The sequence below is a fragment of the Taudactylus pleione genome, unplaced genomic scaffold (assembly GCF_031769625.1).
Source record: "Taudactylus pleione unplaced genomic scaffold, aTauple2 ptg000585l, whole genome shotgun sequence".
Taxonomy (NCBI): domain Eukaryota; kingdom Metazoa; phylum Chordata; class Amphibia; order Anura; family Myobatrachidae; genus Taudactylus; species Taudactylus pleione.
Window position 1 is genome coordinate 3,183,388 of NW_028284987.1, and position 22,866 is coordinate 3,206,253.

At 46.9% G+C, this 22,866-nt stretch overlaps 1 protein-coding gene across 1 annotated transcript in view; it reads left to right on the plus strand.

Moving 5' to 3' along the window:
- The window catches only part of P2RX5 (purinergic receptor P2X 5), a 170,671-nt gene that overhangs the window by 138,368 nt on the left and 9,437 nt on the right, over positions 1-22,866 (plus strand). The window contains exons 7-9 of the mRNA XM_088453673.1: positions 2,754-2,892; positions 5,946-6,082; positions 18,420-18,513. Coding sequence (XP_088309799.1) covers positions 2,754-2,892; positions 5,946-6,082; positions 18,420-18,513 — 370 coding nt within the window. The remainder of the gene's footprint in view (positions 1-2,753; positions 2,893-5,945; positions 6,083-18,419; positions 18,514-22,866) is intronic.

The window sequence follows — 22,866 nt, forward strand, 5'->3', positions numbered from 1 at the left end:
CACTGATAGAAAAGGGCTCACTGGTGCTGAGGAAACAAAATGTAATTTGCTGCCAGTAATACCTGTGGGAGATAAAAGCTAATTTATTTCATGATATGTGACGAGAAGACTTATTGCATTTATCAATAAACCAACCCACTGATGTACAACCAGCTGGCCACAACTAGCAGACAATAGGTAGTGGTGCTGTTTACCTTCATCATCAGTTCACCAGCACGCTAACATCTGCAAGAGAGATAAGTCTTCTGGTGTATGTATATGCACCTGCGTTCATGTCTACTTGTGTTGCAGTTACGTGGATATGCCCATATTTTACTCAGCGTTCCTTCACCATGCAGCCTCTCTGGTTGGAAGGAGTGTAAGCTGCATGGGCGTAGCTGTAGAGGCTCTAGACCCAGGTTATATACTGTAGTTCAGTGGTGGCCAAAGCATTGATCACAATTGACTGGCTGAACGCTGACACTCGACTGGTAGATCACGTTGGATGTCCAGCAGCAGTCGATAAGAATCAGGCCGATTTTTATTGGCTGACTGCACCAAAGCCGTTGCTGGTTGAAGGCACAGCTAGCTGAAGCTGCAACTGTCTCTGTCGGCTATCACGTGTGACAGCTATAGCCAATAAGAATCAGGCTGATTCTTATTGGCTGAGGCTGTCACATCTACCAGTCTCCACTGCTCCGGTGCCAGAGCCAGTTTAAGGGGGGGTCATGGGGGGTATGTGCCCTAGGCCCTCCTCTCACAGGAGCCCCTCAGCCAGATCCTCATCTCATTGGCTTAAAAACCCTACAAGCATACTTCCCAACCGTCCCAATTTTGGCGGGACAGTCACCACGTTCCTTGCCACAAGGCCACATAGCCTTATTTGGGCACACCCCACCCACTTTTTTGGCTCCAAACCTTTGGCCTTTAGAGTAGATCACAAGTCCAAAAGTCTGGCCATCCCTGCTGTAGTTGCATAACAATTTCCCGCATTTTCCTGCTAAGAAACTGGGTCTGACCTGTTGCAGAGCCTGAATGGGGTGACATTCAGTTTTCAGTAAGAAGTGTGTGTAACGGATGTTATAATGCTAAGGGGGCACTGTGATGTGACATAATTTGAACTAGGCACTGTAATGTAGCATAATGTGAACTGTATGGCACTGTGTAATGTGACATAATCTGACCTGCTCATTGTAATTTGATTTTAAATGAACTAAAATGCACTATAATGTTATATAATATGAACTGGGACACTGTAATGTGGCATAATATCAAATGGAGGCACTGTAGTGTGACATAAAATGAGTTGGGGTCATTGTAATGTGGCATAATATGAACTGGGGTTGTTGTATGTCATAATGTGATTGGGGATACTGTGTGACATAATGTGTACTGGCAGCCCTACAAGGTGAGATAATGTGAATAAGGGCACTACTATGGTTCATAAAATAAACTAGGGCACTACTATGGGGCATAACTAGGACTCTACTACAATGGTTCAGAAAATGAACTACGATACTATAATGGGGCATAACATTAGCAAATGCTGCAGAAGATGTCACTCTAAAAACATTGGTACATGGGCCCCTTCAAAATGTTTCTATGGGGCCCACAAAGTTCTGGATACACCCCTGATAAAATGTTACCAAATCTGCATATGGATGTAAGTGCATGCAGGGCCGTAACTAGGGGTGTGCAAGTGGTGCCACTGCACATATCACAGAGCCCTGTGGGCAGCACCACCGTTCATCCACTGTCCCTGTATCTGGCAAGCAGGTTGCCATTCCAACCAGAAATGCTGCTGCAGTGCTGCCTGGAGTGTCCTGAGGATGCTCCTGTATATCCCAGCGCTACTGGCCCCGTCCCCTCTGCATGCACTATGGGGGCGTGACCAACACAGGGTGCAGAAAAGCCCTGTTACACCGCTGTGTGTACGAATCTGTTGCTGCATATTTTGCACAAGTTTAACAGACTTACATCCAATTCAACAGCCTTATGTAATTCGAAAATTATTCAGTACAATTATACAATAATGAAATTTCAGAGATATCATTAATTTTAGTGTTAGGTGGCCTTAGTGGTGCCACCCAGGTCCCGGCAGGCACCCTAGGAGTCTGCCTAATGTTAGCACTGTCTCTGACTACGATGGGTTAGTTTCTGTGCTAATATCCGATGTCTCTCACCTGTGAACTTCCCATTTATGTTCAAAGAGGAGAGGCATCAACAATATCACTGCCTGTGTAACATGGGAAAGTGGTAGTAGGAGAGAGGTGAGCAATACTGGGCTATAGGAGACTGTGACATGGAGCACCAGATTGGATGTTTACTTATCAAGGGTTGGGCGCGGGTTGCCTGCACTTGGGATCACGGCGGTCAGAATCCCGACGCCGGCATCCCAACAGGGTCACAATCCATACAGAACGAGGTAAGTATACTCTCCTTCCCCAAACCCTCCCTCCCTACAGCCTAAACTTAACCCTCCCCCCATAGCCTAAACATAACCCCCCCAGTCTAAACCTAACTCTCCCCCCCTAGTGCCTAACCCTCCCCCTAGTGCCAAACTCTAACCCCTAACCCCTTCCCTGACCCCAATACTTACTGTCGGGATTCCGGCACCAGAATTCTGAGCACCAGCATCCTGACAGCCGGGATCATAACTACATTCCCTTATCACAGGTAAGTTTTACTTATTTACCGTTATTCAAAGTGAACATTAAGTTTAGGGTGAAATTTTCAGATTTTTCTCTGCTAAATGTGTTGGTTGTTTCTCATAGAACTAATATTCTGAACACAGAAGATGATTCATTTCTGAAGACATGTCGCTATAGTAAGGATAATCACTACTGCCCCATCTTTCACCTGGGGAAAATTGTCTCATGGACTGGAAATGAATTTCAGGACATGGCAATGGAGGTAAATGACTGAGGACTATTTAAAGTATTTTTTATAATGTGCAGTTCTTATGTGAGTGTGTTCATATTTGTTTAAGACCTCCTTTGGTGTTTTACTAATTAACCAACTTAGGGCCTGATTCAGACCCACTCGCGAGCGGCTGTCCTACAATTTTTTTAAGGAAAATTTCGTAATTTAACGCAAATCCCACTTCGCAGGCTCCCGTTTTCGTAGGTTTCATATAGAATACGGGGATAAGCGGGCGCGCGCCCGATACTTTATCCCAGGTAAAAGCTCCGATATGAAACGTAAACTTCGACAGCGAAGTTTACGTTTCATATTGAATACCCCTCCAAGTGTTAGGTGCCCTAGTGGGGAGTAAGAAGTAGATGAAAGTAAACTAAGGAGAAGCACAAGAGGGTAGAGGGCCCTGCTCATAATATAAATGTATCACTGGACTAATCCTAGGAAAACAAAATTGTTGCAAACAAAACTTTGTGAGAAAATCAATAGGGTGATTCTACCACTGTGACATTAACAGCTTGAAGATACATTTCTCCAATACTAAATCAGTGGTGTCAAACTCAGGTATGTTGCCCTCTTGTGTTCAGATTGAAGAATTACATGTTTTAGGGTCACATCTCAATATAGGAATTATTTATTAGCTGAAAAATATGCAGACATGTTGTCCAATGCATAACAGCGTCATTTCACATCCTGCCTCACTTTTGCTGTCACTTTTTTATTTACAACATTACATTTTTGTACTAAAGGACTTCTCATTAAAGCCTTATCCGTACCTCATTGGGGTAACAGAATACTGGGATTGTATTTGTGTCATCTGTCACATATGTGAATTTAAAATTTCTAATTAATATTCAAAATTAAGTTCACCATATTACTGCTGTCTCAAAGGGCATAAAGAAAGCAGTTCCTACAGCGAGAAAGACTCTCCCATTATCCACTTTATTGGGAATGTCTCCAAAATGCATAGTCTTCATCCCAGTGACTTATCTATCATGGGTAATGGGTGTATAGAGCATACTGGTCAATGAGTCTAGGGGGCCCCAAGCTGTATGCCCTGCACAACCAATTCATCACTGCGAATGTGGTGTCCCCTCCTCCCTATACTCATCTGGCGGCATCATCTTTCTAGTGATATATTCGGAAAGATAGCTCCACAAAGGGCATATTTGCCAACATCCCGGCAGGGATACAGGCGAGGGTACAGCCAAATGGGCGGGACAGGAGCGTTGTGCTACAACTTCATTATTGTGGCACAGCTTCCACTATACAAAGTCATAATGATGGGATTCAGGGAAAATTGCTTCATCAAGCCGCAGCCCGTCCAGGACGGTCAGCAGTAATGGATTCTGGTAGACTTGCCTGCCCTTCCCAGAGTCCAGGAGAGCCACCTGAGATCTGGGAGTCTCATGGACATTCCGGGAGAGTAGACAAGTATGGCACAGGAGCAGCAATATTACTGGGAAGATGGCACTGCCGTAACAGGTATGAGGGAGGCCCACTGCACAACGAGGAGGCCCACTGCACAACGAGGAGGGCCGATGTACATTTATCTGGTCAGCTCCACCCATAAGGAGTCCCACTTTACACTCCAACAGTCACTACATTTTATCATGTTTATTTCTTTTGCTGACACACTAAATATGTTTATTTTGATTTCTTCTCAATTAAAATATCATATTCTACTTTAGGAGTAAGCAATTCTCAGCCCTACATCTGCTACTGAACAGCTATTTGGATTATAAAATCACAGAAATGTTCTGTCATTATGGGGCATATCTATTAATTATTGAGTCTTAGACCCGAGATGAATAATTTCTTATTGTCGCTATTCACGGCAATCAGAAAGTAAGGGTTACCCAAATGCATTACACATGTACAGGGGCTCAATAATGAGTCCCTCCCTGTGGTGTGTAAGAAACGAAAAGATCACATTACCTGTCCCTTTGAGTCTTCCCCCAGGAGCTGTGCACTTGCAGGAATGCTGAGTGCCGGGGATGCTGGATATGTAGCCCATAGGCTGACATCTTCAGATGACGTTAGCTATCGGGGCCAAGCTACAGAATGCATTGCATTCTGGAGCTTGATATATCTGGCTAAAAAACAGCCCCCATAGAAACCACAAATAATAATTGATAAATAGGCCCCTATATCTTCTGACAACCTGTTGGGATGCATGCACAGGCAGAGGCTCCTGTAGTGTTGGATGATTGCATGTATCACTAGAGAGTGTGTATATAATAAATGTTAATAAATATAAATAAGATGGAATCTGATTGGACAAGCACTGCATACATCCCAGCAGGTACTGCCATCCTGCTAACTGTTTACAAATCTAAAGGCATTCAATGCCAGGAATATACACACTTTTGCACAGTGTATTACTCTAATTCTGTTCACTAGCAAGCCGAGGGTTCATGCGAAAGAAAATATACTAAGGACACAAGTATATATGCATGCTGAGCAAGAAGTATTCTAATATTCGTCCGGCTCTGCAACAGTAGCATATGCAGCAGGTATATGCCACGAGTAACAAAAGCTTAGAGATGTGGCCTAACAGTGTTAGTAGTAAATGCTAAAGTCACATTACTCAATCTGTATACAGTTTAATACTATAATGCAGTGCATTGTTACTAATGCATGCAATAGTCACATTTACCCACACCTGCCTACTCTCCCGGAATGGCCAGGAGGCTAGAGAAAATTGCCTGGAAGAGTGGGCAAGTCTCCCGAAGCCAGCTGCCACCCCCAGCCAGCCAGCCACCAACTTACAGAGTGAAGTGGGCGCTCTGCGCGGCCCATGACGTAAACTTTGCTGAATCACCTGATCGCGGCCTCACCCCAGCTTCCCAATGCTGGTAATTATGGCATTGTGTAGCCACATAAAACCATTGCAGCTAAGCAATCTATGTAATGTGTGGCTGCAGGGGGTTAGATGTACTTTTTATGCGTTCTGTCATAACAGAATATACCAGTATACGTATAGGACAGGTACATACAAATTTCATGATAGAGAATAAAGGTGCTTTGTTATAAATGTCTTCTCTCAGGGCGGAGTCATTGGCCTTCAGATAGAGTGGAACTGTAACCTGGATAAGGACGCTTCTGAATGTCACCCACACTATTCCTTCACTCGCTTGGATAACAAATTTACTGAGAAATCGGTCTCCTCTGGATACAATTTCAGGTACATCTAATAACAGATGGTAATATTAATGCAAGCAAGCGGCTATAGGTTTCAATGGGGATATGGTTATCGGTCGGGATGCTGGCGCCAGAATCCCGACCGCTGCCATCCTGATGGTAAGTATTAGGGGAAGGGTTAGGGGCAGGGCCATGGTGAGGATTGCTAGGCCCTGGTTATTTTGGGGGGCGTGGCTTGCACTGCCAAAGATGAAAACTGCTGCTCATCACCGGCAGCAGCTTCTCTGGTTCCACTGCAGCCCAGCAGACAGTAGCGTGGACTGGTCTGAGGAGTGACAGGTAAGGGAGAGGGGCAGTGAATCCAGGCCCCCAACGGGCCACTTAATCAAGCCTGGGTAATTAATACCCGCCCCCCTCTCAGCACCCCTGGTTAGGGGTTAGGGTTAGGTTGGGGAGTGGTGGGTTAGGGTTAGCCTGCAGGGGGGAGGATTAGTGGTTAGGATTAGGGCAGTTGCCTAATTGGGTTTTGATTCTGACTGTTGGCATCACGACCGCCCGGATCCCGTACCCAACCTGTTTCAATGTCCTCACATGTGAATTGCTACTTGCCCATCAAAGTGCTGTAATGCAAATTCTTTATTAGAGCCCAGGGCCAGACTGGGACTAGAGATATACCTGGCATTTAAAGCATACAGCCCATCTGCTGTGACGTGCATGCACATTATTGTTGCTATCTGTAGTGAACTGAGCTATCTGATGGCACAGGTGGGTTATCTCGCTAGTGACCCTGATGTCACAGACTGAGCAAAGTGGGGGTTGTCTCCAGAGTAACCTGATGTCATCAGGGCCAGTGCCAAACGTCTAGAATTCTAGGCACCCTAGGCAAAACTTCTACATGCCCGCCCCCCCCCCCCCCGTACTCATCTAGCCGCTCAGGTGAAAATTACTTTGCACAGGTGGAGTGGCGGATAAGTTTTGTGTTAAAGGTAAATATATACGAAGAGGAGGGCGCAGGCAGAAGTATGTATGTATATATATATACACATATATATATATACACATATATATATATATATACACACACATATATATACAGTGTATATATATATATATATATACATACACACAGTATCAGGGGCATAACTAGAACTTTTTGGGCCCCATAGCAAAATTTTTAAGGGGCTCCTCCTAACTTAGGTCTTACACAATGCCCACATGAGTAGTTCCCCTAAAACACTAAATGCCCACTTGTAATGGTGCCCCTTATGCAGTGTCTCCAGCAGTAATAATGTCCCCTGTAGCAATGCCCCTAAAAGTAATGCCCCCAGTAGTAATGCCCCCTCCACTGCCCTCAGTAGTAAAGGCCCCTGTAGTGCCCCCAGTAGTAATGCTCCCTGCAGTGCCCCAGTAGTAATGCCCCTTGAAGTTCCCCCAGTAGTAAGGCCCCTGTAGTGCCCCCAGAAGTAAGGCCCCTGTAGTGCCCCCAGTAGTAAGGCTCCTGTAGGGCCCCCAGTAGTGAGGCCCCTGTAGTGTCCCCAAATAGTAAGGCCCCTGTAGTGCCCCCATATGATGCCCCCAGTAGTAAGGCCCCTGTAGTGCCCCCAATAGTAAGGCCCCTGTAGTGCCCCCAGTAGTGTGGCCCCTGTAATGCCCCCTGCAGTGCCCGCAGTAGTGCGGCCCCTGTAATGCCCCCAATAGTAAGCCGCCCCCACTGTGCACACACTTAAAAAAAACAAAAAACACTTACCTTAAACCCTGCTCCAGTGCATGCTGACGTCATGATGTCACTCCCATAGTGCACCTCGGGACCCGGAAGACAGAGCTCAGGACTGAGCACCGTCCCCGGCGCCCGCTCCTCGGAACTAGAGGAGTGACGTCATGACACCACTCCCATAGTGCACTGCGGGACCCGGAAGACGGAGCTCGGGTTTGAGATCCGTCCCCTGCAGCCACCGGGGGGTGGGGGGCACCGGGGGGGGGGGGGGGGGGGGGGTGATCGGAGGGCCGGGGCGCCCTCTAGTGGCCGTCGCTCCTAAGAAGCTGCCTAAGCTTGCCTAGTGGAAGCACCGGCCCTGGATGTCATAGACTGAGCATAGTGGGGCTTAAATCCTTAGTAAACATGTCACAGACAGTGGGGGTTGTCTCCCTAGTGATGCTGATGTCACAGACTGAGCACAGTGGGGCTTAAATTCTTAGTAAATATAATGTCACAGACAGTGGGGGTTGTCTCCCTAGTGCCCTGATGTCAAAGACTGAGCACAATGAGTATGATTTCCCTTGTTATTTTGAGGTCACAGACTGAGGATGGTATATATTTCTTTAGTGACTCTGATGTCACAGACTAAACACATTTGTTTTTTTCTCTAGTTTTACTGCTGTCACAGACTGAACAGTCAGGATTATTTCTCTAGTGACCCTAATGTCACAGACTGAGTACACTAGGGATTGTCTCCCCAGCGAACTGATGTCACAAATTGAGCACAGTGGGGGTCAGGGCTGGACTGGGACTTACATCAGCCCTGACATTTAAAGCACACAGGCCCACTTACTGTGGGTTCCATGCACAATATTGTTGGGCAGGGCCGTAACTAGGGGTGTGTGAGTGGTGCAGAGCCCTCTGGGCGGCACCGCCGCTCACCCACTGCTTTTGTAACTGGCTAGTAGGGTGCCTGGAATGGCACTCTTCAGTGCTGCCTGCAGCTTCCCTATAATGCTTCAGACGTGCACATCGCTGCCCTAACAGCCGCCCGGAACATCCTAAGGAAGCTACAGGCATTGCTGTAATGCTTGGTGTCCGTAGCCCCACCCATTCGCGTGATGTCACATGGAAGGGGCATGGCCTACACCGGTTGGCGGAAGTCATAGTTGTTGGGCGCTAATGGGGTATTGTTGGTACAGTGCAACATAAAGCATAGGCACAAACCTATGTATCACGCTGGGTGTTCTGCCCATACCTATTATTTCCCTTGTCATGCAAAGCATTGAATCTGTGTGACCGCACTTGCAGGAACAGAAAAATGTATAAAACCCATAATGTCTAATAAAAGTGATATATGGTAAAATACAAATGGCAAATTAGGTTCTATAACCTAATTTGCCAAAGCAAATGTCCATCATCGAGAAACCTAATTTGCCAAAGCAAATGTCCATCATCGAGAAACCATGTACAGTACCACACCACATAAAGATGTATTGAAAGGTTCAAGTGGGAACAACTCCTTAAATCTTTGTGTCAGCACGCTACCACAGTTTATGACTTTGTGGACATTCTTGCCCAGTATTTTTACTACAAAACGAACATGGCACCAAAACATCAGTCATGTACTTGTTTACTGCCAGAGGTGGACTAAAAAGTCCCCTTCAAAATACATTAATTTATAACCCATATACCTACAGCTGCAACTATATAAGGAGAGCTGCAATTATATTCTGACAGCCAACCTTTCCTGATTGGGTGGTCTGGTTAACACAAGTGACGATTGGGCCAGGCCATCTCCAGTGACAACCGGGGCAGACTATTTGCCAGATGGTTAGTACGGCCCTGACTTAGTGGATAGGCCGCCAAGCATTGCCACATGCACCTGCCACTGTCAGCAGAATTGGTGAGCAGGACACACCTCAAAAGAGTGTTAGCCATTGGGACGAAGAAAAAGATGACACTTGGGTGACCTGTTCCCAAAACCAAAACAAGGCCTTCTACACTGCATCCTATAGAAAAATGTCCAAACTTATGCTGGACTGGTGCTGTTAATATATACAGTAGGTCCTCCCAATCAAGATGCCTGATTGAAAATTAAACGGTTCTCTGAAAGAAAATAAAATGTTTTTTTATTTGTTTTAAATTAACCTTTCCAAGGAATCACCTTGGACCAAATCATTATGCAGCCTTCTAGGAGCTGATTAGAAAGGGCCATGCTTCTGCAAGTTCATTAATATGCACATAATCTAGTTAATTTGACCTAACATGAAGCGGTAGCCTGAAGAAGTTTGGCACCCCTTTTCATGAGATCAGTCTCCTAGATAATAAGAGACTACGTATACCGTTTTTCCTAAGCCAACTAAGGGCCTGATTCATTACGTATCGCAACAGCATACGCAGATTGGCTGATGGCGCTGCACTACAATCACCTATGAAGATACAAAGCCATCGCAGATCAAGGGATGGGACATCAGCGTTTGTGGGTGGTGACGGGGATGTGGTAGAAGAAATGCAGGCGTGCCTTTCCTTTTGAAGGCCTTACTTTGGCGTGCATAAATTTGCCACTGCAACTGCATACTCAGCTTGAGTACTCACTGCGTGCGACGACAGTTGCAGTTTCTGAGTAAGGTCAGGCCTGTTGTAATTGAACATGAGGTCGATGGTACCTATGTATACGCAGGTCTGCGAGAACTTACGGATGTGCGAAAGCGGTAGCGGGTGTCTCTATGCTGGCTTTGCGATTGCAAACATTAGCATATTTTTGCAGCAGGTCTGCGTGCGTAATCGCAGCTGCGATCACAATAGCGTTCCGTAGTGAATCAGGCTCTAAGTACACTCTTATCCATTGGAAGACCAAGTTCATTCCACAGGGCAGACATACTATACAACTAGCTTCCCAACCCAATAAATGTAAGAATCTCTACATATCCAGGTAGTGACTGTAATGAAACCTAAAATATAACAAAACAGCATGAATGATGAAGTCCAAACAAACTACCCCTAGAGGCACAGCTCTCAAATATTAAATAGTTTACTCCTACATGTTTCCTCCTATGTGGCTTAGGGGCCTATTCATCATCATTTAATTTCTACAAAAGCAGGTGAAAATGAACATTTTCACCTGCAATTGTAGAAATTACGTTATTGGGCCATTCATCAAGAAGGTAAAGCAGAAGATATCACAGATACCTCCTACTTACCTTCCTTTTCGCGGAATGGTCCACTGTCCCCATACACTAGAATGGGGACAGAATTCATCAAGCTCCGAAAATACAATATTTTCGGAGCTTGAGTGTGGGAACATTTGCCTTCTTCAGATGCTAATGGATGTGCCTGGCACTTTTTAAGCACTAGGCAGCCCTTTACTCCTCTCCTTCCATTTGCACTTGCACCAATGGTAAGTGTCACCATTCACTGCTGCTCTGTGGGAGATACCTAACAACTTTCCCACCCACGGGTGGAAACTCAGGGTGGCGGTATGGCGCTCTAAAATCAGGACTGTTCTGTCTCAATCAGGACATTTGGAAGATATTGCCTCCACATATTCTATAGATCAGAGGTTCCCAAACTTTGCCATTACAGTCCATGTTTTAAAGATATCCATGCTTGAATACAGGTGACTTAATTAGCACCTCAGTCAATTTGATTAACCATCTGGACTCAAGCATGGATATTCTTAAAACCTGGACTATAATAACGGAGTTTGGTTCCCTCTGCTATAGATGACATTTCGGAATAAGGGGGGATTCTTCCTGCAATCACCATGTGGAGTGCCTAAGAATTACATACGTTTATAACTTCCAAACTTATACAACCTTGATTAGCTTACTTAACCTTAACTACAAATAAAGACACAGACACCATAGCTTGGCTAAAAAAGGTCACAGCTTTTATTTATAATTGAATCAATTAACCTAACCAGGGTGGCAAAGAGACGCTGCAGACTCAGTTCTAGCTTTTTAACTTACTCCAAAATACTCAGGGAACGCCTAAACCGTTCCCCCTTTCAGACGCACTTAAACCGTGAGGGTCTCACTTCCCTCCTGGGCCAATCCGAGGCGTTTCGTGCAAAAACACCCGGGTCCCCCCGTGCGGAGCAGGACAAATCCGCCTTGTACATCGAGAGCAAGTGCTCCCACAGTTATCTTGCGTCCCATAAAACCACTGAGCTGCAGCGTACTCCCGCCAAAGCCAGGCCCTAATAGAGACTGGCCCGCCACCCAAAAGAACTAACCAAGAAACGAAAACAAATCCTGAACAAAAAGATTCATACCCAGTCCGTTCAAATGCACGCCATCATGACGGAAGAAACGTACAAGATCACCCTCAAAAAAGCCATGACGCACCACCAAGCCACCTATCGACACGACATGCTTAGACACTGCCACGTTCACCTTCCTCCGTGTTCTTTCCAATGCCCCAAACTTTCGCACTCCTCTCCACGTCAAGCGGGGTGTCATCTCTGACCACACCATCTGAATGGATGGCCATTTTGTACGAATCGAATCCACAATCTCACGCAGACTCACGATTAAACCCACGCCTGTCAGCTGACCAACATCATTGCCACCAACGTGAAGCACCAGCCATTCGGGCATTCCCCATTTTGCTACCGCAGAAACAATCAGTGCCAAAACACCGTCCACTCGCAAACCTCTCACTCCAATCCAACGCACTTTCCGACTACCAATTGGCAAGCCACTAGTCCGACCCGAGACATGTTTTTCCACCCAAAAAATGTAGGAGTGGCCAACCAACCACACCTGCCCGTCTTCTTTTGTCAACACTGCAAAAGAAGAAACCCTAACATGAGAAACCACACCCAACCTGGATCAAAACGACACAACTTAGAACAAAACAGAGCAACTAACTAGCAGGGATGCCAAAAAAGGGGGAAACAGGAACCCGAGTGAAGAAGAAAAAACCAAAAACCTACCCGTGAACCAAATTGGGCCAGATCATGGCTAACGGGAGGAAAATTAAAAAATCCCCTCACACCCCCAATTGTTGAACGCTAACCGTTCAACGATTGGCAGGTAAACAACGTTTTCGGGTTATCGCAGGGTGCGCACCTACAACTTGTCGCAGCGAACATACTTCTTATAACACCCTGACTTCCAACGCCCCACCTTTTGAATATCCGAAGGAGATGCCCCTGCAAGAGCTGCACAAGTGGCTGCCCCTATTCGAAAGGAATGGGTGCCATAATCTGTATGATCTAAACCCAATTCTATTAAACTTCGCTTAAATAACGCAGTGAACTGAAACTTTGTGAGAGGCTTAGCATCCGCATGAACCAACCACTGAATCCCCCCAACTGGGCGCACTAACATGTATAGCGATGCTAAATGAACCGGGCAAATATTGCAATCCTGCTGCTGCGCAAGCGTGACCCATTTACCCCTACCTGACTGATCCGTTTTAGAGAGACGGAGCTTACAAAGCACCGCCGCATCTCTAAAAACAATGTCCTAATACAACAACCCGGAGGACTCAGATAAACTATTAACTGCCACTAATTCGCTAACCCTGAAAGCTCCAAAAAACGCAGCAGAAAAAGCTAAACGAAAAAGAGCAGCCTCAAACGAATCAGAAGCTACCTTCTCCATAACCTTAAGCAATGCTGCCAAAAGCTGGGTGTCCACTGGCCGACGGGAATCGGCGCGAGCAGGAGCTTGCCTAGCCCAACCTTTTAGAGCCTTAGCAAGAAGAAAAGACCTGGTTGGGTCAATCAAACCTTTTAGTTTGCAAAAAAAAGAGACTCCCGCAAGCGCCGACGCCACGTAGGCCCTGGACCTCCCCTGCTGATATCTCTCCCACACAAAGGATGACAGCAACTCCTTCGGAGACTTACCCTCCGAATCTTGGCGCACGCAGTGACTGCTCCAATCCCGCCATGCGGCCGAGTATTTGCGGAGAGTTGATGGAGCGAGCGATTGCATCGCCAAAGCCTCTAAGCCGGCCTGATTATCTGCCACACAAACGGGGGGCATGTCAAACCAACAGTAGAAGCAGACGGTGCAAGCGCCCGAAAACGTTCAAATTGAAAACGAGACAATGCGTCTGCAATCTCGTTAACAACACCCGGTACATGACGAGCTCTAAAACGTATGTTGGCCTCTAAACAGCGCAAAATTAAATGACGAAGCAAACGCAAAACTAACGGAGAGGACGATCGCTGATTGTTAATAGCATGCACCACCCCCAAATTGTCGCACCAAAAAATTACATGCCGGTTACTCAGACGCGCTGACCAGAGTTCCACAGCAACGACAATTGGGAACAGTTCCAAGAGCAACAAATTACTAGTTAAGCCTTCGTCGCGCCAAACTAAAGGCCAAGCAGTAGCGCACCATTCCCCATTGAAAAAAGCCCCAAAACCAGATGATCCAGCCGCATCAGTATACAGTTGCAATGACCCATTTGCCACTGGAGGCGCTGGCCAAATACGTTCGCCATTGAACTGAACCAGAAACTTGGTCCAAACCCGAAGATCTTGCTTAATCTCTGACGACAAACTAATATGATGATGCGGCTGTCTCGACCCAGCAGTGGCCCTCTCCAATTTCCTACAGAAAACCCTGCCCATGGGAGTTATGCGACAAGCAAAATTAAAGGAACCCAGCAGTGACTGAACTCCACGTAATCTTACCGTGTCCACTGCTAAACAACCCGCAATCTGTTCTAACAATCTAGCCACTTTGTCGCTTGGTACACCTACAACAACCCGCAACCGTGTCTATCTCAATTCCCAAGTACGACAGACAGGAAATGGGACCCTCCGTCTTATCTTGCGCAATGGGAACTCCTAAACTGCGAAACAGAGCTTGAGCGGAAAACAGGAGGTCTGCACAGACGTCGCTCTCCCCTGGACCTATGAAGAGAAAGTCATCTAAATAGTGTGCCACGCCCGCTTGTCCTGTGCCGGCATGAACACACCAGTGTAGAAAAGAGCTGAATTTCTCAAAATAGGCACAGGAAACCGCACAACCCATAGGCAAACATTTGTCAACAAAGTAACCTGACTCTAGTTTGAATCCCATAAACTGCATAGCGTCTGGGTGCAACGGCAATAAACGGAAGGCTGACTCAATGTCTAACTTAGCCAGCAGCGCGCCCTGCCCAAAACTGCGCACTAAACCTAAGACTTCATCAAAACTTTGATATTTCACTCTACAAAAACTATCAGGAATGGCGTCGTTCACCGAACGCCCATCAGGATATGATAGGTGTTGGATCAAACGAAACTTCCCAGGGGCCTTCTTGGCTACCACACCTACCGGAGAGATACAAAGATCCTGCAACGGAGGAACAGGGAAAGGACCCTCCATCCTCCCCAGCAGCACCTCAGCCCTAACTTTCGCTTGCACAACTTCTGGGTAGTCCCTGGCCGAGCGCAAGTTACGGGGAGACCGGACCCATAAAGGACCCACTATTGGCAGAGAAAAACCGAACGAAAAACCTTCTAACAAAAAAGAAGCGTCCTCCTTATGAGGATATAGACCCAACCAGCGAGCTAGTGCAGCTAAACAAATAGGCGAATGAGCCTTAACTAGCTCCTTTTGACCCTTCACGATCCTGGGTGGCACTAGCAGACCCTCTACGGCAATCTTTGGCTGGATGTTCCCCCCCGCAGAGACGACAGGAGTGACGAAAACGACAGGACGACCCCCGTGTACACCGGGAGTCGTTGAAAGCAAAACACTTGCCCTTCATAACTCCCGTCGCCCCCGTCCTACCACTAGCATAACCCTTGCGAGGATGCATCCCGTCCAAAGGGGACCTACGCTGCTGCGACACCTCTAACCACACCTCTACGTCTTTTGCTCCGAACGGAATAATCTTGCTGCCATCATGCTTTCTTCTAAATTGCACGTCGTATTCCCGCCATGCCAAGGCCCGCGAACGGACAAACATGTCTAGCACTAAAAAAATATATCTCACTATGTTTACATGTTCATCCGCTCGCGTCTCCAAATAGCACGCCGCAAATACCAGCATGCCCTTCAACTAACTGGTGAAACTACAGAAAGCCTCCTCGCCCATACCCCCCGCCTTCTTAGCCTGACCAAAAGCCTTTTTCATATCTTCGGTAAGCGTAAAGAAGTCGACAAATTGACCTTTACGAATTCTCCCCCTCACACTCTTTCGCAGGCCGCGAAGAACGGCGGTGTTCGCACAATGCACTGAATCAGCCCCTGCCGCCACTGTAGCTAGCTCCACACTAACGCCCTGTGCAGCTGTACTCACTGACTTCTTGGCTAAACGCCTGGCAACCATTTTGGCTATTTTACGCGGGCGCGCAGGGGAACCAGAAGAATGAGAAGAGGAGTCAGACATAGACGAACAAGAAGACTCATGCTCACCAGCACCAGATGGACCCGGAACAGCTCCCTCGACTTGCTCATTCGTCGTGGCCGAAGACTCGCCTGTCGTCCCTTTCTCCGCGCACACCGGATCAGCTGCTGCAACAGTGATTGGTTCGCTTGACGGAGCCTCGATCGCCCTCCGATTATCTGCAACCGGGGTAGACTGGTGAACAACAGGACTGGAAGTCACTACCATCTGCGCGAGGGGGGTGGGAATGCCGGGCGTAGGCGGAAGGGGTGTAGGCGCGGCTAACAGACGAGCCGGAGGCACCAGCGTGAAGTCGGGCGTCGCGGACAAACTGGTGGAGGTTTGACTGTACATGACAGGAGATGCGGAAGGTAGCATCGGCATGGGAGCCGATGATGCGCTTTGCTGCGAAATTGGCAAATAAGGGAAATAAAGCTGCGGATGAAAACCTGAGAAAGGGTAAGGTCCAAAAGTGGCCCCAGAGTAGTTGGGATAAAACTGAGGTGGAGGGATAAATGGGGGGGGCCGCCCCGGAGCTCCATGAAGCCTGACCCCAGGGATGAGCCGACTGACAAGGGGGGCGCATTATAAATGGGAGGTGGGGCACTGTTGGCGGGGAACCATGGATTCTGATAGGTGGAAGGGACAGCTTGCCTAGGCCAAAATTGGGCAGGTTGACTAAGCATGGGGCTGATAGACCCAGGGGTGCTACTCAAAATGGCCGCCGGGGTTAAGATGGCCGCCGGGCCCGACGTGCAGACCAGGCCTGCGGGACCCCCCGCTCCCCGGGGACCAAAACCTAATGACCCCACGTGACCCGCGACGCTAACCCCCGGCGGGCCCAATGCAGAGTAACCAGCGGGAGGCGCGAGCACTTGCGCCCCCGCCGGTGCAGCGTAAGCGGCAGCCGACGTGTGGCTGATGGGCGCCGGCAAGGAGCGTCCATCGGACGCTCCCGACGGCGGGCCCGATGCAGAGTGACCAGCGGGAGGCGCGAGCACTCGCGCCCCCGCCGGTGCAGCGTAAGCGGCAGCAGCCGCCGCTTGGCTGGTGGGCGCCGGCAAGGAGCGTCCATCGGACGCTCCCGTCGGCGGACCCGAAGCAGAGTAACCAGCGGGAGGCGCGAGCACTCGCGCCCCCGCTGGCGCAGCGGAAGTGCCAGCCGCTGCGCGACTGCTGTGGGACGGCGAGGAGCATCCATCGGACGCTCCCGCCGGAGCCGCGTGGGGAGTGAGTCGGCCCGGGGAGGTTGCCGAGTGCACAACCTCCGCCGGGGTAGCAGGACCCGCATGATGCGCTGGTGCAGCCGCACCAGCGTGCACGGGAGGAGGGGGAGCCGATGGGGAGGACGGCAGCATCAGAGGTGAGGTGGGGGGGGAAGGAGGACGTGAGGACAGCACAGGTGGGGAAAGGGGGGGGCGCGGACGCGCAGGGGGCAAGCTGAGGGGACTAGCATAATCAGCTAGCTGACGGGGTGGGGGAGCAGAGCGACGTGGGCGAGGCATGATCAAACTAAGCTGCTTGGGCTATGGCACAGGGGCACTGGTACTTAGCTTTCAAAATTTCTTTCAAAGAGGCTGATCCCAAGGACCACAGGCTCCTATATAGTCCCCTATAACCACTCCCCCAAACTATATGACTGGCCCTTGGAAGCAGCTGATCACACCCAAACTAATACTCAATTTATCCAGCAACAAGGCTGTCATTCAAAACACACTGTCAGTAAAAACTAATAATCTTAACACTCCTCAATCCTATTCATATTTCGTCATTCATTCTAATCTGATGTCAACTACACAAGTATTGCTATACTCTGCCTCATAGTTCTCAGAAAATACAGCTGACATGATTTCAGGAAATCTCAGGACTGTTACCTTTAGCTGCTGCCTCTGTATGAAGCTGAAGTGCCTGCAAAGAAAAAACCCAGCTTCAGGAGGTGTGTATTACTTTTGTAGGGAGGCCAGTGCAGAGGAATGTGAAAACACGAATGCTGCAGTGCTTTTTCTAAGTCTTGCAGCAGGAAGTATGTCTCCCGCATTCCCCCTCGCCCATACACTCATGTCTCTTAGCCACCTAGTGAGACTTCCTCTGTGAATAGCTAGAGGCTGTGAGAATTTGTGGCACCTGAAAAGTTTTATAGATGTTACAGGTGATAGCCAGTCACGGTGTTAGAGAATGTCACACAAGTCATTATCTAAACATGTTGTTCCCATAACCCATTATTAGCACATCAGAAAACCTTTAAAAAAAAAAATGTGAAAAACATCCAGGACTGTTTTTAGAATGAACATAATTGAAATAATATAATTTATTTTACATATTATATTTTCCTTATTTTTTCAAGGTATGCTAAGTATTACCGTGACATTAATGGAACAGATTATAGGACACTGATAAAAGCGTATGGTATTCGTTTTGACATCATGGTGAATGGAAAGGTACTGTATAACATTTTACTATCATATTAATGTGAATGACGTATTCAGTATAACACTAGTACCCGTTACAGCTTACATTGGTAGTAGATAGTCTTAATTGCTAGTAAATGTATTATGTCAAGATATTTGTGAAATTATACATAGGGGTGTCAGGGACCTCCAACAAGTATCCCTGACGTGGGGGTGAAACTGTGTTATATACAGAGCGCCGTGATACAAATACCTTGCTTATATACTGCCACTACCGATGGAAGGGATGTAGTTATGAGACTGGCAGCTGCAAGGCCGCCGGTCTCAATACCGACACCTGAATCCCGACAAGAGACTTAAGATAGGCATCGAAATACCGCGCCTATCTTAATCCTGTCACAGGAATGGCGAAGGACGCCGGACCGTCTGGGACGCCCCTATCATGGGTTTGTGATTGTGCATTCTTGAGATATATCATATCTTTGAAACTGTATGTCTCAGTGATCTGTGAATCGCACCCAACCTGGATGTTGATTCGTTATGTGTATATGATTTTCCAAGCTTCCAGCTATCATTGATACATCAATTTTATATAAAAAAAACATCTGAAATATGACTGGCCGTTGATCTGGCTATATCTAATCACACCTGAATGTCAGACTGACTACGCTTTGTTTTACACCCCCTAAGGTGTTTGCTCGGCCCTTTGTATTTGCAGCTATAGGAAGCACTCTACATGTCCTGGTATATCTACCCTAGATATACCTGCTCAGTATTTCCTGACTTTGTTGATAGGCTAGTGGCAACTTGGCCTGGCTCTTAATTCCGTTACCTGGGATATTATGACAGGACTTTATCCAAAGGGCCCTCCTGCCCTGTACACTGCTTAAAATTAAGATGCGTCTCCTTTATGTGAAAAGAGGCCTCTTCAGGAACATATAGAGCTAGGTTCCATTTACATGTCAAATGGTTAGATTGGCATCTTCCCTGCTTGTTATCCTTTCATTAACTTGTAACAGGATTCACAGGATACATGATCTAATAAGTCAGCTTGTGATCAGGACTGCGATCGCAGAGGCTACGCAGACCCATCGCAGAGTGATTGAGAGGAAGTGCTGTTTGTGGTTGGTGAAAGGGGTGGTCGGGCGAACGCAGGCATGCCAGTGTGTTTCAATGCCGTTGCAGGGGCATGCATAAATTATCCACTGCAATGGCCTACACTGTCTGAGGTCTCACAGCATGCGTGGTTGTTAGCAATTTCTGAGTAAGGTCAGGGCTTGTGGAAGTGTGCATGAGGCTGTGATTGTACTTGATGTTACCGATGGTTTTGCAGTCTTGCTAAACAATATGGATGTGTGGTAAGTAAAGTGAGCGTCCTTATGTTATGCTACAAGGGCATTGCGTTCGCATTGGATTAGCATACTATCGCAGTTGAACTGCGTGCGTAATCGCAGCTGTGATCGCAACAGCGATCCTTGCTGAATCAGACCCACAGTTAAGAAGAGATGGTAAGAAGCTAAGGAGAGAGATATTCGTATTGAATATTGTAGATGGCGAAAATATGGTATATGTTATTATGTGCCCACTACAGTATATCCATATGTTTCCATACACTGTTAGTCTCATTAATCACCCACACACCCTTCCTCATAATCCAAGTCTATGCCAGTCTTCTGCACTACTTTAAACAGAGTTCTCTATACACTAGTTACTGTATGAAGGTGGCATAAAAACACAAGCACAATTAATCCATATTTAGGTATGAAATAGTATATTTACATATAGGGCTGCCATCAGAAATTCTGGGGCCCAGGACTGATGAAATAGGCAGGCCCCCCCCCTCCTAAATCTCATACGTCATGACTTGCACTATCTCCTTGAAGAAGGCTCCTTCCTTCTGGCTTCTTCTCTTCCGGTCCTGGCTGGCACTGCACCTAACCTGCTGCGGCTCCTCTAACCTTTCCCTTTCAGCGGCACGGCGTGACGTCATGACGTGTGACGACTCCAAAGGAGGAGCAATAAAACCTTTATTGAACAAGGGGGTTGGCGGGGGCGGGTCATGCAGTAGCGTGCAGGTTGAAGCAGGCCTTCCTCTCAATGGGCAGTTTCACTCAAGGGGGTAGTGCGGACTGTGCAGCGGCCCCCACCCGTTCTGCCAGTGTCCAGGCCTCCAGTCCTGGCAGTCCCCTCCTGACTGCGGCCATGTTTACATATACAATATTGCAAGATATTTTTAAAAACTTAACATACAACAGTTCAACATATATGATACAATACGTGTGTAGGTACATGACTTAGGGCTCTATTTATTAACATTATTTTTACTAAAACAAAGTGAAAAAGGGTGTTTTCACACCCTTTTCACATAATTTTAGTATCACCTATAGTTATTACAGGGCAATTGGAGTAGAATTCGGGGTTAGTGTTGGGGGCGGGGCTTAGCGCCGGGGGGGGGGGGTAGCAGCGGTGGCCGGTCGGCGCCTGCGCGGGGCTCTAGTCATGGTATTTTTTGGTGAAAATATCGTGACTAGAGTGCGGAGGGGATTCGCAGGGAAAGAGCTTTCTCGCAAGCTCTGTCCCTGCAAGGGATTTGTAGTAAATCCCTGTGATATTCCCTGAATTCGCAATGCGAATTCAGTCGATAATATTACACTACAATCTGCATTACAAATGCGGATTGTAGTAAATAGAGCCCTAAGTCCAGTAGTTGTTATTCTATATTTTTGTAAATAACACATTCAGATTTCACAATTCCCATTCACAATATGACATTTTTACAGGCATTTTACTGCTTTCACTTGCAATAAAATATAAACTGTTTACAGCCAACATCATCTGGAATTAAGAGCTACTGATATTGTTACTAGGGTAACAGAACAGAGATATAACAGATATAGGGGCCTATTCATCAACACTAAAATAAAGTTTTTAAGGACATTTTCCTTAAATAACGTTATTTTGGTATTCATGAACAGACTTGCTAAGTTCCCCTGCGTTAATTTCCACACTCCCCATACATTAGTATGGGGATGTGGAAATTGTGGTAGTCATCAAATTCCGAAAATTATGAATTTTCGGAATTTGATGCAGTTACTATTAGCAGAATCGACTTACCTGTATCCGCGTGTGCAGGTCCCCCGACGAGTCCCTCCGGCGCTCTGCTCCGTCCTCAGGCTCCGGAGGCTGGTCGGACATGTGTGCTCCCCAGCAGAGCACAAGAAAGTTTTGAAAAAAAAAAAAAAGTATTTTTTTTTTCTAATCTGTCATGTGGTCTGCTGGGAAACCACATGACAGACCAGCAGGACGGAGCCGGAGGCTGCTGCGCAGACAGGTAAGTCGGTGGGGGTAAGTCGTGTTGGTGAGCGGAGGGGGGTTGGGGGGGTACACAAACTTAACGCATCTGTAGGCAGTTCTGCGCATGCGCTGGTTTTACAGATGTAACAGCGCATGCGCAGCACTGTTTCCAGATGAGATAAGGTAGTGTAGGCAGGGAAAAGTATCTATTTCCCAAAAAGCTGTCATCGCAAAAATGACAGCTTTTCGGAATAGATACTTATAGAGAGGTGGAATGATGAATTCCACCTATAATTAGGTAGAACTCCATGCGAGTTGTAAACCTAATTATCTCTAGAGAATTTTTAGGTTTAATGAATAGGCCCCATAGGAACAGATTCTAGAGAAAAGAGAACAAAAAACATAATAAAGACATAAATAGACTAAGGGAAACTCTCACGCAGGATCCGGTCTAAAGATCTACAGTAAAAAGGTAGACAGTGTCTAGATAGACACCAAATGTTAGACAGTCAATAGGTCGACAGGGACAAAAGGTCAACACACTAAAGGTCGACGTTAAGAAGGTCGACAGGTAAAAATGGCATGGTCAAAGAGTTGACACTAAAAATGGTCGACACCTTTTTTTAGGGTAGGCACTTACCCCGACGGTTAGGGTTAGGCACCAGGAGGAAGTGTTAGGCACTTACCGGAGGGTTAGGGTAAGGCACCAAGGGTAGGGTTAGAATTAAGATTAGGGTTAGAAAAAAAAACTGTGTTGACCGTTTTTGCATCGACATTTTGACCATGTCGACCATTTCTACTTGTTGACCTTCTTACATGTCGACCATTAGTATGTCGACCTTTGTCCCTGTCGACCTATTTACTGTCTAACATCTGGTGTCTATCTAGACATTGTCTAACTTTTTACTGTAGATGTTTCAATACACGCCACTCTCACGGTATACATACATCAGTACATTTGGATTAATATGGTTAAAACGTTGACCTGAGAAAGCATCTGTGTGAATCTAATTAATTATTATTATTTTAAAGTTTATACTATCAGGTTTATAAACCAATTAATTTGTGTATCCAGAACATGCTGCCCAA